This window comes from Choloepus didactylus, chromosome 14 (assembly GCF_015220235.1).
Source record: "Choloepus didactylus isolate mChoDid1 chromosome 14, mChoDid1.pri, whole genome shotgun sequence".
NCBI classification, from domain to species: Eukaryota; Metazoa; Chordata; class Mammalia; order Pilosa; family Megalonychidae; genus Choloepus; species Choloepus didactylus.
In genome coordinates, this window is record NC_051320.1 from 29,879,108 (window position 1) to 29,892,027 (window position 12,920).

The 12,920-nt window shown below is 36.0% G+C and overlaps 1 protein-coding gene across 14 annotated transcripts in view; it reads right to left on the reverse strand.

The window, feature by feature from the left end:
• The window catches only part of STAU2 (staufen double-stranded RNA binding protein 2), a 368,399-nt gene that overhangs the window by 207,434 nt on the left and 148,045 nt on the right, over window positions 1-12,920 (reverse strand). For all 14 annotated transcript variants that reach the window (XM_037802428.1, XM_037802429.1, XM_037802424.1 and 11 more), the window contains 2 exons: window positions 10,719-10,931; window positions 775-912 (listed from right to left, as the gene is read on the reverse strand). In XM_037802428.1, coding sequence (XP_037658356.1) covers window positions 775-912; window positions 10,719-10,931 — 351 coding nt within the window. The remainder of the gene's footprint in view (window positions 1-774; window positions 913-10,718; window positions 10,932-12,920) is intronic.

Here is a 12,920-nt window from a genome sequence, read left to right on the forward strand (position 1 = left end):
TGGAGCAAGTATGACAAAAATTTTCATAACTGCTGCATTTGGGTGATGTTCATCTTGGGGGACCATTGTACTATTCTTTCTACCTTTGGATGTGTTTGAAATTTTCATAATAAAAAATTAAAATAAAGGGTTCTTCACTACTGAGGCTTGAGTAGCAACTGAAGAGATAGGTAGAATTTGAAAAGAAGGATGAGACATCTGACCTCACTTCTAGGCCCTACCCATCTGCCAATATGTAGTGACAAGTCTTCAATTTTCTTGGTGCACAACGCAGAAGTTAAATTTCTCTGCAATTGAATTCCTCAGCCCCCACCATGGTTAATGAACCAACTAGCTTTCTTTTCCCAATTTTCTTGACAGCCCACAAGCTCAAGCTCTTGGCCCTGTTCCATCAACTACATCCACCCTTCTAAGTTGTGTTTCTAATTCCTTTTGTCTCCAATTCCCAGTAATTAATAGATTCCAGCTGCAAAATGTAACATAAAGTTAGAGACAGGCATTCTAAATGATAACTCCACAGTAAATAATCTGTGTGAACTCACAATCCCTACAAAAACTCATGTTGTCTATTCTAACATGTCCTTGACACTTGAATGTTTCCACCAAGTTGGTAGGTGGGCATGGAAGGAATGAATACTTAAAGTATAAACAGTTTTACTTTCTGCTATCAATTATTATTTTGCACCCCCCTCCCCCAGCCCCATCTCGTTCAACTTGGAGATTAAATTTTTCAACAGCTTAAAAACATTCTTCTAAAATAAAAGTCAGAAATACCTGCATTACAAATTCTCGACGTCGAGGCATTCCTCTTTCTGAAAGCAAAACATAATCTGGTTCCTTTTCCTTTTTGGCCTGTTGAATTTGAGCCAGGCGGCTAATGGGGTTCATTCCTTGACCATATTCTGGACCAGCCTAACAAATAATTTAAGAAAAAACTTCAAAATATGATTGTAAAACTTGTCATTGGATCCTTAAAGAAACAGTGATTCTCACCTCTACTACACAACCCAAAACTGTGACTGGACAGGAAAAGTGAATCACTTATGAATATTTATAAATGAAAATCATAAAACGTATTTTGGAACTCAGAAATATTATTGATAAGTTGGATCAACTACGGTTTTAAAACTGAATAAACTCTTCAGTATAGTAGAGTTGGTTCACAACTTCTGTTCATCAAAAAACACCAAAAAGAATCTGAGAAGACAAACCACAAATTGGGAGCTGGGAGGAAATATTTGCAACACAGATATATTTAACAGAAGAAAGAAAATCAACTGCATTAGGACTCAGAAAATTTTTGCAAACCACATATCTGATAAAGAACTTGTATCCAGAATGTTTAAAGACCTCTCAAAATTCAATAATAAATTTATTATTATTTAAAATAGGCAACCTAATTTTTTCAATTGGGAAAATGTGAACACTTCATCAAGGCTCATGTGCCACTAAACACATGAAAAGTTGCTCTCAATACCATTAGTCACTGGGGAAATGTGAATTGCAACTACAAATGAGACACAATTACACATATATTTGAACGTCTAAAATTAAAGACTGACCATACCAAGTGCTGGCAGATGTGGGGCAATTGGAATTCTCATAAACTGATGATGGGAATGTAAAACAGTACAACCATTTTGACAAACAGCAGTTCCTTAAAAAGTTAAATATACACCTACTCTATGACCAAGCTATTCCACTCCTAAGTATTTACCCAAACAGAAATGAAAGTACATGCTCATAAGACTTGTACAGAAATGTTCATAGTGGCTCTATTTGTAATATCTGAAAACTAGAAACATTTCAAATATCCATCAAGAGGCGAATGGATCAACAAATGGTGGTATATTCATACAATGGAATACTACTTAGCAATAAAACAGAACTAGTAATTGATAAACACAACATGGATGAATCTCAAAATAATTCTGCTGACTGAAAGAAGCCAGCCAAAAAAAATACATACTGTATGGTTCCATTTATATAAAATTTTAGAAAATGTAAACCAACTTATAGTGAGAGAAAGTAGATCAGTGGTTGATTGGGAACTGAGGGCAGGGAGGGTTACAAAGAGGCATGAGGAAACTTGGGAGTGATGGATAAGTGCATTATCCTGTTTGTGGTCATGGTTTCATGAATGTATACATATATCAAAGTATATCAAATAGTACACCTTAAATGTATGTAGTTTACTATATTGCATTTATACTTCAAAAAAATAATCTTAGAGAATCTAACCAAGTAACATTTTTTAGGGAAGCAAACATAGTAAAACCATTAAGTTAGAGAATGATAAACACAAAACTAATGATGGTGGTTACTTCTGGGACGTGGTATGGGGCTGTGACAGAAGAAAGGCACACAGTAAGCTGCAGCTTTACTGAGAAATGTTCTATTTTCCAACTGGGTGGCAGGTTGTAAGTGGTCATTTTACTTAATATGCTTTTTAAATTACCAACAAGTATATATACCTACAAGTTTATATATAGCTCTTTGCACATATTGTGACTTAAAAACAACAAATCTTTGTAAATCAAATATTCATTCTGCATGTGAATTAACTTCATCTACTCTTCCTGGAAGGTTTGCATATATCATTTATTCTTAAAGGAGAGTGTTCTAGTTTGCTAATGCTGCCGGAATGCAAAACACAGGAAGTGGATTGGCTTTTATAAAAGGGGGTTTATTTGCTTACACAGTTACAGTCTTAAGGCCATAAAGTGTCCAAGGTAAGTCATCAACAATCAGGTACCTTCACTGGAGGATGCCCAATGGTGTCCGAGAAACCTCTGTTAGCTGGGAAGGCACGTGGCTGGCGTCTGCTCCAGAGTTGTGGTTTTCTTCCAGGACTTTCCTCTCTAGGCTTCAGCTACTCTCCAAAATGTCACTCTTAGTTGCTCTTGGGGTGTTTGTCCTCTCTTAGCTTCTCCGGAGCAAGAGTCTGCTTTCAAAGGCTGTCTCCAAAATGTCTCTGTAAGCTGAAACTCTTCTCTCAATTCCAGTGCATTCTTCAAAGTGTCCCTCTTGGCTGTAGCCCCTCTTCAAAATGTCACTCTCAGCTGCACTGAGTTCCTTCTGTTTGTCAGCTCTTTTATATGGCTCCAGTGATTTAATTTAGACCCACCCTTTAGACCCACCCTGAATGGGTGGGGTAACACCTCCATGGAAATTATCCAATCAGAATCATCATCCACAGTTGGGTGGGGCACATCTCCATGGAAACACTCCACAAATTACAATCTAATCAACACTGATACCTCTGCCCACACAAGATCACATCAAAGATAACAGCATTTTGGGGGACATAATACATTCAAACCAGCACAGAGAGCATGCTTTGTATTCAGAATTTTACTTTTACCTGTGAAAATCTATTCTAAAACAGATATTAGAGACCAGGATAATAACTATGTTATCGGATACATATGTTAATGCTAAACTTTTCTCTGTGCCACTGCCGTCTTAGCTCTTCCTGATAGTTCTGGCACTCTGAGGTGCTGCAGTGCTGCAGGTTCACCTGAGCCTCACCTTGGTACAAATCCTAATTTGCCTTCTTAAGACAGTCACAATTCCCATGCAGGACTCAACTTCATGCTTTGCTTTTAGAGCAAGACATGACTAGTCAGTTTTATAGATTTTATATAAAATGTATGTAGTACGAGAACTTGATTGGGCTTTTATGTTTTATTCTTTTGAGAACAGCTTCACATATGGAGGCTTGAGATTTGATTTATATAACTATCACAAGCAAAATTTTAAAAGCAAAAAGGATTGAGGAAAGAACAAGTAAAATAAAGAAGAGACAAAGAGAGGATGTTTGTGAAACAATAAATGCCATATGGACAGGGCTGTGCGGTGAATTAGTTCTTTATAATACAGAAAAACCCAGAGCTAATTTTTTTTCCTTAGAAATTTATATCTTTTCCCCAAATCATGTCAAATTGCATTTCATTTTTAAAAAGAGTCCAAAAAACTTATCTATTTGCATCTTCTTCTGCAGTAAACCCTGTGAGGCCCCCATTCCTTAAATCAGAAATGCACACAGCCTTACAAAAGGATGAGGAGCAGAGGAGGTCAAACCAGTTCTTGAACGTACAAGGGAAAACAGGGTCTACCTTCAATCAAGCAACTTAGCTCCTCAGCGACATCAGAGTAGAGGTAAGATCAGGGCCAACTTTAGTGAGGTGGGCTAATGCCACCCGTCCTGTAAAGTGCAAGTCAACTCTTCTAGTTACATGGAAAATACCAGAGAGGAAAGGAAGGAGATACAGGCAGATGGGTCCTAGCCACTTTCCTAGTACAGCAGCAACATGACTAACTTTTTTGAATCAAAGGCATTCTCTTTGTGCTTTGGTTTCAGTCACTCTGGTTCAGCTAAAGGGAGACACTCAAGGCAGATGGCCAGTTGTACGGCTTTAATAGCCTCCACTTCCTTGGCCAGGAACAAGCCCCTTGGACCTGAAGCCCCAAAGAAGGCCTTCAAATGAGAAAGTTCTATGTGCAAGATGTCAATGTTACCCACTGTTCCTAGGAGGCAGTATACCTAAACAAAGACAGGTAGGTGATGATTGGGCAAAGAACCCAAAGGGACAACAGACAAATCAGATCTGATCACAAAACCAGAAAGAGCAATGATAAAGTTTCACCACAGTATGTTATGTTGAATGTGAACAACTGAACATTTGTATTTTAACAATTCCTGAAGGCAATCCACATAACACTTGGCACTGAGTCTGAGGTGTGCATGTGTGTCAGGGCACCACAGAAACACGTGCAGCAGGAGAATGCAAAAGAGGAAGAGGGAGCTTGAAATTGAGATGTAATTTCTCAGGAATTACTGCTTGCCTTAAACCAAATTAATACTTGAGATGGCAAAGAAGCCACACTTTTTCTTATTATGATTTAAAACCTTGTATTAAGCCAACACTTTTAGAAATAATTACCTTGTGAGAGAATCCAAGGCAATGGTTTCTTGGATAATTTCCTTGTTAGACATTGTAAGCTTTCTATCACCTACAAATATGAGTCAAATGACAGGATATCTAAGCCTTTCTTTTATAATTTATACTTGTTTTTAAACATAACATTTTTTCTAATCCTCCTTTAAATTGCTAAGTCCTTTATGTAACTTCTGGTTGGCCTACTCCAATAAACAGACAAACAAATTATTCTTCAGAATAATTTGATTCAGTAAATATTTACTAAGTCCCTACTATGCTGCAGACTTCGGGGTATATAACGTGGATACAAAAACAAAAAAAAGCACAGCCCCTTCCCTAAACAGCTTTTCAGTTGATTAGGAGAAACAAATAGACAATTTCAATACAATTTAGTATATATAGGTGTTCCGAGAACATTAAGGGAGGAGATCAAACCCCAGTAAGGGTAAGGAAGAACCAAAGAAGGGTTGCTGGAGAAAGTGAGCCCTTGGCTGAGGATGGTGATTTAAGGAGTTAATGGGAAAAGAGAGGTAGAAAAGGGGATGGGAATGTAGGCAGGCATTTTAGGAATGAGCCTAATGGTCATGAACAAACAAAGTTAGAAAGACAAAAATATAATTTTGGCACTCATCATTGCTGGAATCAGGGAATTCTAGGAGAGGGAGAAAGGATAATGGCGATTTATCTGGTTAAGAGTTCCACCATCTTCAGGGGCCTGTTTTCTATTGTACTAAAGATCCTCACTACCAGCCACAAGGCATGGTTGGGAGGCACATTTACTTTTAGGTAAGAGGATAGGCTAGTGACTTTTTGAGTACCTTTCAAATCATAATATAATATCATAGTTAGCCATCAGGGAACTACAAGTCAAAACCACAATAACATACCATTTTACACCTACTAGGGTGGGCTATAACCAAAAAGACAGACAATAACAAGAACACTTGCCAAGGTTACAAATTTAATAGCCAAAAATTTCTAGGCATTACATTTCATTTATTGACTTATACTAGGATAAAGAAGACAGATGGCGCACTGTGATTCTAAGTGTGATACTTGTAAGGAAAAATGCAGGGTGCTAAGCTAGTCTAGAGTGGGAGGATGAATAGTGAAGGCCTCCCCGCAGAGAACCAGGTATAGGCCAGGCTCGGAATGACACATAGAGAGAAGAAATAAGCTAGGTGAAGATTGGGAGGGAGGGAGAAAGCATTCTAGATACAGGGGCCAGCATTTACAGCATATATGAGGAACTGGAAAGACACCAGGATGGCTGGAGAATGCAAACTTCATGAGATGAGGCTGGAGAGGTAGCAGAGCTCAGAACCTGCAGGGTCTCTCACACTATGTTAAGGATTTGGAACTTTATGCAAAGAACAATGGGAAACTACTGAAAGGTTTTAAGCAGAGGCATGACATGATCAGATCTGTGTCTCTAAAAGACCACTTTTTTTAAAAGATCATTTGATGGCAGGAGTACTTGTAGGAAGGCCAATTAAAATGCTAGTGCAGTAATTCAGGCAAGAGATAATTATGAGTCGGACTAAGAGAATAACAGTGGGGATGGAAGGAAACGGACCAACTTAAGAAAAATTTAGGTGTGAAATCAATAGGACACGATTATTGATTGGATAAAAGGGTAAGAAAGAAGTTAAAAATGACTCCTAGAATTCTGTTTTCAGCAGCTGGATGGTAGTGCCAGTCCCTGAGATAAGAACTGCTGGAAGATAAACAGGTTTATGGAGGAAGATGACGAGTTTTAGACACGAGTTTGAGTTACGATGTCTAAAAGACAGTGTAGAACACAGAAAAGTATTTGAGAACCCTCTATAGAAAGGATGAATTGGAACCCTAGAAATAGAAGAACAGCCTAGGAAGGGAGTAAGAAAGAAGAGACAGACCAGTATTGGAATGGTTAAATAAAAGGAAAGGAGACAGCAAAGGAGACTTTTAGCTTCTGATAAAACACTGGTTTCTACTTCTACTACATACCAAAAAAATAAAAATTAAATGAATTATAAAGGGAATGAAGAAGGACTGATAAGAGAACACACATACAGACAATAATTTGTAAGAATAAGACTGAAATCCCAATGAAAAGGGAAAGGGAAGCTTTTGAGTCTGAAACTGGAAGCAGTATGCCTAGTTCATAAAGATGATTGAATAAATATATATCTCCAATATTATGTTGTCTATATTCCCATTTAATTTGTCTATCTTATAAGAACATCTTCATGTACCAAGGAAATAGTTGTTGATACAGATTCCAATGACAAAGAACCAGATGCATAAATCCAGTTAGATACTAATGGAGCTCTGGGAACTCTGGTTTCTTCCTCTGATTGAAATTAACTACTAAAACTCTTGACAATTAAGTCTTTCCTTGGATACCAGCTCTTAGATTATCATCCTACAAAACAGTAAGGACAGTCTGGTGATATTGATGTACAGAAAATTTTATTGTCAACTTTGGAAAGCCTTCTTTGAAATCTCATCTTCTAGAAGAGAGCTACATTAAAAAACAGGATATAAGACCCAAATACATTGTTCTAGTTTGCTAATGCTGCTGGAATGCAAAACACCAGAAATGGATTGGTTTTTATAAAGGGGGTTTACCTGGTTACACAGTTACAGTCTCAAGGCCATAAAGTGTCCAAGGTAACACATCAGCAATTGGGTACCTTCACTGGAGGATGGCCAATGGTGTCTGGAAAACCTCTGTTAGCTGGGAAGGCATGTGGCTGGCATCTGCTCCAAAGTTCTGGTTTCAGAATGGCTTTCTCCCAGGACGTTCCTCTCTAGGCTGCAGTTCCTCAAAAATGTCACTCTTAGTTGCACTTGGGGTATTTGTCCTCTCTTAGCTTCTCTGGAGCAAGAGTCTGCTTTCAAGGGCCGTCTTCAAACTCTCTCTCATCTGCAGCTCCTGTGCTTTCTTCAAAGTATCCCTCTTGGCTGTAGCTCCTCTTCAAAAATTCACTCTCAGCTGCACTGAATTCCTTCAGCTTGTCGGCTCATTTATATGGCTCCAGTGATTGAATTTAGACCCACCCTTAATGGGTGGGGTAACAACTCCATTGAAATTATCCAATCAGAGTCATCATCCACAGTTGGGTAGGGTGCATCTCCATGAAAACACTCAAAGAATTCCAATCTAATTAACATTGATAACGTCTGCCCACACAAGATTACATCAAAGATAATGGCATTTGGGGGACACAATATATTCAAACTGGCACATACATCATCAAGGCAGTCTTACATTTTAACAGGTTAATTCTATACAATGAATCTTAAAATTCAAAAGAGGGTACACAATCAAGCAGTTTTCAATGGACACTGGAGACAGACAGGACTGGGTCTGAAACCTGGCTCTGCTACACGATCTTGGGCAGGTTTTACCTGTAAAATGGGGCTAACAGCTACATCACAGAGTGATTAAGAGTCTCAAATGAGACAGTGCTGTAGGTTTATTACTTTAAATGCAATCCAGGCAAGTCAGCAACAGATATTTCCTCAACTTCTATCAAGTATGAGGAATTGTGCACTCTAAATGTATAAGACATACAAGGACATGAAGAAATGCTGAAAACAGAAATACCATTCCAAGATGATCCTTTAAGGGCATAGCGTAAGGTTTGATCAAACTTTAAATGATCTACATTCTTACTCACTATATGCATGCTGCTTTCTCAAAATAACCTTACATTTCAGAGAATATCTATAGGCTTTATTTTAACATAAGACAGACATAGCACAAGTAATTCCAAGTATGATGTATGTGAGGAAAAATGAAGGGTGCTAACCTAGGTCTGGGACCAGGGGAGGATCAGAGAAGGCTTCCCTTAAGAATTTAGTTTAACCTGAGATCTGAATGATGGATAAGATGGAAATTCCAGAATAATATGCTTATATGCTAGAAGCAGTAGGAAATTTGCTTGAGAATTTAAAATACCCTCCCCTCCCACCCCCTTTGGGGAACAGCATTTAAAAGAAACTTGCTTCTAACCTTGCTTTAGTAACATGAGTTAGATTTATATCCTACTATAGAAATATTTATCTATTCTGGAACCTTCAAAAGTACAGAGCTTTTCTGGCCAAGACTTACTATTCTTAACTTATTAAGATTAAGCCTAGTTTAATAGAGAGAATGGAAGTTATTATGACCTGTTTTGTACTGCCAGTCTAACGTAAAGCACTCTTCTTCCATCATGGAAAAGCTACAGATTTTAGACATAAGAAGATTTAAGGAAATACATCATGAATATGTTCACCTACAAATAAAATGTGAATAGACAGTATTAACAGAACATAAAAATATTTACTGAGTTCTTATGTGCATCATTTTTCAGTTAATAATCTGTTAACAATCCTATGAAGTTAACGACCCTATGAAGCAAGTACAATTGCTATTACTACTTTAAAAGTGAAGAAACTGAGATTAGAAAAATTAGGTAACTTGCTCAGGTCACAAAGATTCATACTCAAAATTCATTCCAAAGGTCATGCTCTCAATAGCTCTTCCTACACCTGACTGTGTGGTCAGAGCATACAAATGAAAACCAGTCCTCCTCGGAACCACCACAACTCGTGGATTTCGATTTGGCATTTATTTTTAGCCTAACTAATGTATAATGTAAAATGCTATTTCAAGAAAAACGTAACGTAAATCTTCTCAGTAATGCAATATTCTTTTTTAAAAAGAACGAGTATTTGTGCATGTATTTATATTTATTTACATATACATGTATATACATATGTACGTATTTTTTAAAAAAGTGAAGGTATAAAATCTATAGAAATACCTAAGTTGTGCCAAAAGAAATTCATGAAAGAAGTATTTTCTTCTGTGATCCATGATGTACAGAGTCTAACCAGAAGAAGTGTTAAGTAAGTGAGGATGAGCCGGCAACTAAAATGCTAGCAAGTTTAAGGCTTTCTCTGGGAGCACAGCCCTCTAGCACTCATGGGCACTGTCCTGAACTAAGTGCTGATGCATCTCATTCCTCATTCCTCTGACCTCTGCCTTTAAAAAAAAAAAAAGTAAGTAAACTCCGATACAACAAAAGAAATAGTCACAACATTTTAAAGAGCTGTGTGCTAAGTATTCTTCTTTGGAAGGCATACATGAAGGAATGAAAATGATAACGTGTACTTTGTAGGACCATTATGAGGATCTAATATGACAGAGCAGGTAAAGTGCCGGGACAAAGCCCGGCACGCTGAGTGCTTTATAGTTGCTAGGTGCCGCTGCTTCTGCTGTGGTCACAGTTGTTAGTATTCATCAAATGATTATTACTCTTTATCCTGTTATCATTTCATGGTATCCCAAGAAGTTATTATGTAGCAGTACAGGATGTACCGGATTAGAGATCAGAGTAGTTCTGGCTAGTCCATACGACAGCCAAATAAGAGTGAGAAAATTCTTTGAATGTGTTTTGCAAAACCTTATTTGTAAAGTGAGGGCTGATAACATCATCTACCTTAAACAGTCGTGATGAGGACTATACTAAAGGTGATCATGAATGGGAAAGCACTTTTCAAATCATAAAAAAAACTATTGATATGTAAGGAATGTAATTATTTGATGAACAAATGCAGGGTGTTTTAAAAAACAAAACAATTCTCATTGATTTATAATCACACATCCTACCTTACAATTCCTGGACTATACATAATTCATAGTTTTAACTGCATGCCCTTTGGAAAACTTTTTATTGAAAGCCACTATGATATTTCCTTAGTAAAACTGAGTAATAATTTCTACATGCATATACTTACCTTTACTATTGTTTTAGGGCGTTTTTTAAAAAATAGTTTTGGCTTTTCAACCACAGGAAGAGGTGGAAGTTTTTTAAGCTCCTGTAAAACAGTGGTTGCAGCACGCTTCTTGGAGAGCTTTTTGCTATTTCCTTCTCCTTCTGCAGAGAACTCTCCCACTGATACCCGAGTAACAAAGCTTTTCATATGTGGTGGTCCACTTTCCTTAATAACCTATTAAATAAAAGTGAAGTAAGTAACATACAAGTACTTAAAATGCATTCTTACAGTGTGAATCTTTCTTTTTATATCATAATCAAAATGGAAATTATTAGTAATTATACCAAAATTGTAGCATTTCTTTAATAATGCTATTATACTTATTAATGACTCTTATAATGCTTAATGAACTGAAGAAAGAGTAGAAATTTAAGTCTATTTGTTTCATTAATTTTTTATAATTTTATATTTTTATATATTTTTATATTTATAAAAAATTTTATTTTTATATATTTTATATAGCTTTTATATTTAAAACAAGTAATCCTAACTATGGCTAACCAGTTTTTTATAGAGCACAAAATTAAGAACATAAAACATACATATAGATTAGGTGCATGGGCCATCTAGAATGATAATTTGTGTATAATTGTATACATATCTAGTTTTCTCTGACATAAGAATAAGTTACTGGAGGAAAAGACTATATCTTACAGTCTATTCTATAACCCATAAAGCATCCTGCATGTCAAAGCCTCTTAAAAACATTTAAATGAAAAATACACTATTTTTGATGGAGTCTTTAAAGGCTGTTTTATAGAAAGGGTTATTTATTCTCCCTCTGTGACAGGATCAAAGGTAAGTGGATGTGCCATAAAAATACCTAGTTACTGAAAATAATCAACTATGAATCTGTCAGCTATGAATGTCCCTAAACTCTGATATGTTCTTACTTTGAAACTATACCAGCTTTTGGAGAAAAGATGTCTTCCAAAACCTGAGCACTCAAAACTTTAGTCTCCTTCAATTTAGAACCTATAAAAGATGGGTTATTTCACATATTAAATTTGTTTCTTCTAATTTTTGGATATCAATTAGGAAAAGAAAAAGAAAAACAGTATCTCGATAATCCAACATTATTGTGGACAAGGAATTTATCATAAGCATATTTTCCAAGTTATTTTAAGATTACTACTTTAAACACCAAAACTATTTTTATTTTAGTCATTTTGATAGACATGCTTCTCAATGAAAAAATGTATACTTTACTGTTTAAAAGAGAATACTAATTAACCTTTTATTTTTCACATTAGATAGATCATTATGAACAAAAATATTCTATCATATAATAATATTGCTACCTCCAAGGACTCATAAAACTGTCCCCTGTTCATAAAAGTCTTTAAAAGGCCCTATGTCCCAGTAATTTTTGAGTATGTACAATTACTTTTCATAGGTTTTTCACATTTTTTTCTATCATTTCTTGCAGGGATCAGCAAGTCCTCAACTACCTTTTCTCCCTATCTTTCTCATTTTGCTTTTAACCTTCTAAAAACCAAGAAATCAGATAATCCAACTTGTTATAATTGTGTCCAAGAAAGCAAATACGTTCTCAGTGACAGTCAGATGATCTTGCCAGTGAGTAAAATGTAGGAGCTTTCTAGTATACAAACTTCAAACAACTTGAAAGATGATATTCCAAGACTGTTTCAGCTTATTTTCTGGTTCATGCCTTCCTTACAGATACTTGGGTTGCATAATTAGTGACCTTTTAATAAGGGTTGTATTACAATAATAACTTAAAAGTTTTTTCTTTTAAATTTCATACAATTTTTAAAATATACTTAAGACATATTTATCTAGTTGTAAAGTAGAGAGCTGCTTCATTACTTCTTAGTGATTTATTAGTTTAGGTTTAAGTGAAACATATTTTGGCCTACACACTATTGAAAGAAATTGGATTTACTATACATGTGTCACTAAAATTTAACTTGAATATTCCTAATTTGATCCTATTAAAAAGGTCAAATCCTGTTAGGTATGATGTATTACCTCACACCCAGAAAATAAATTTTACAATGAAAATTGAAATATCATATATACAAAGGGTTTAATATAGAAAAGACAAAGAGCTTAGCAGGAATCCATGAGATTTTACTTTCCTTTGGGCCTATATCAAGCATATTCACTCTTTTAGGATACTAGTATACTAGTTAATTTTAA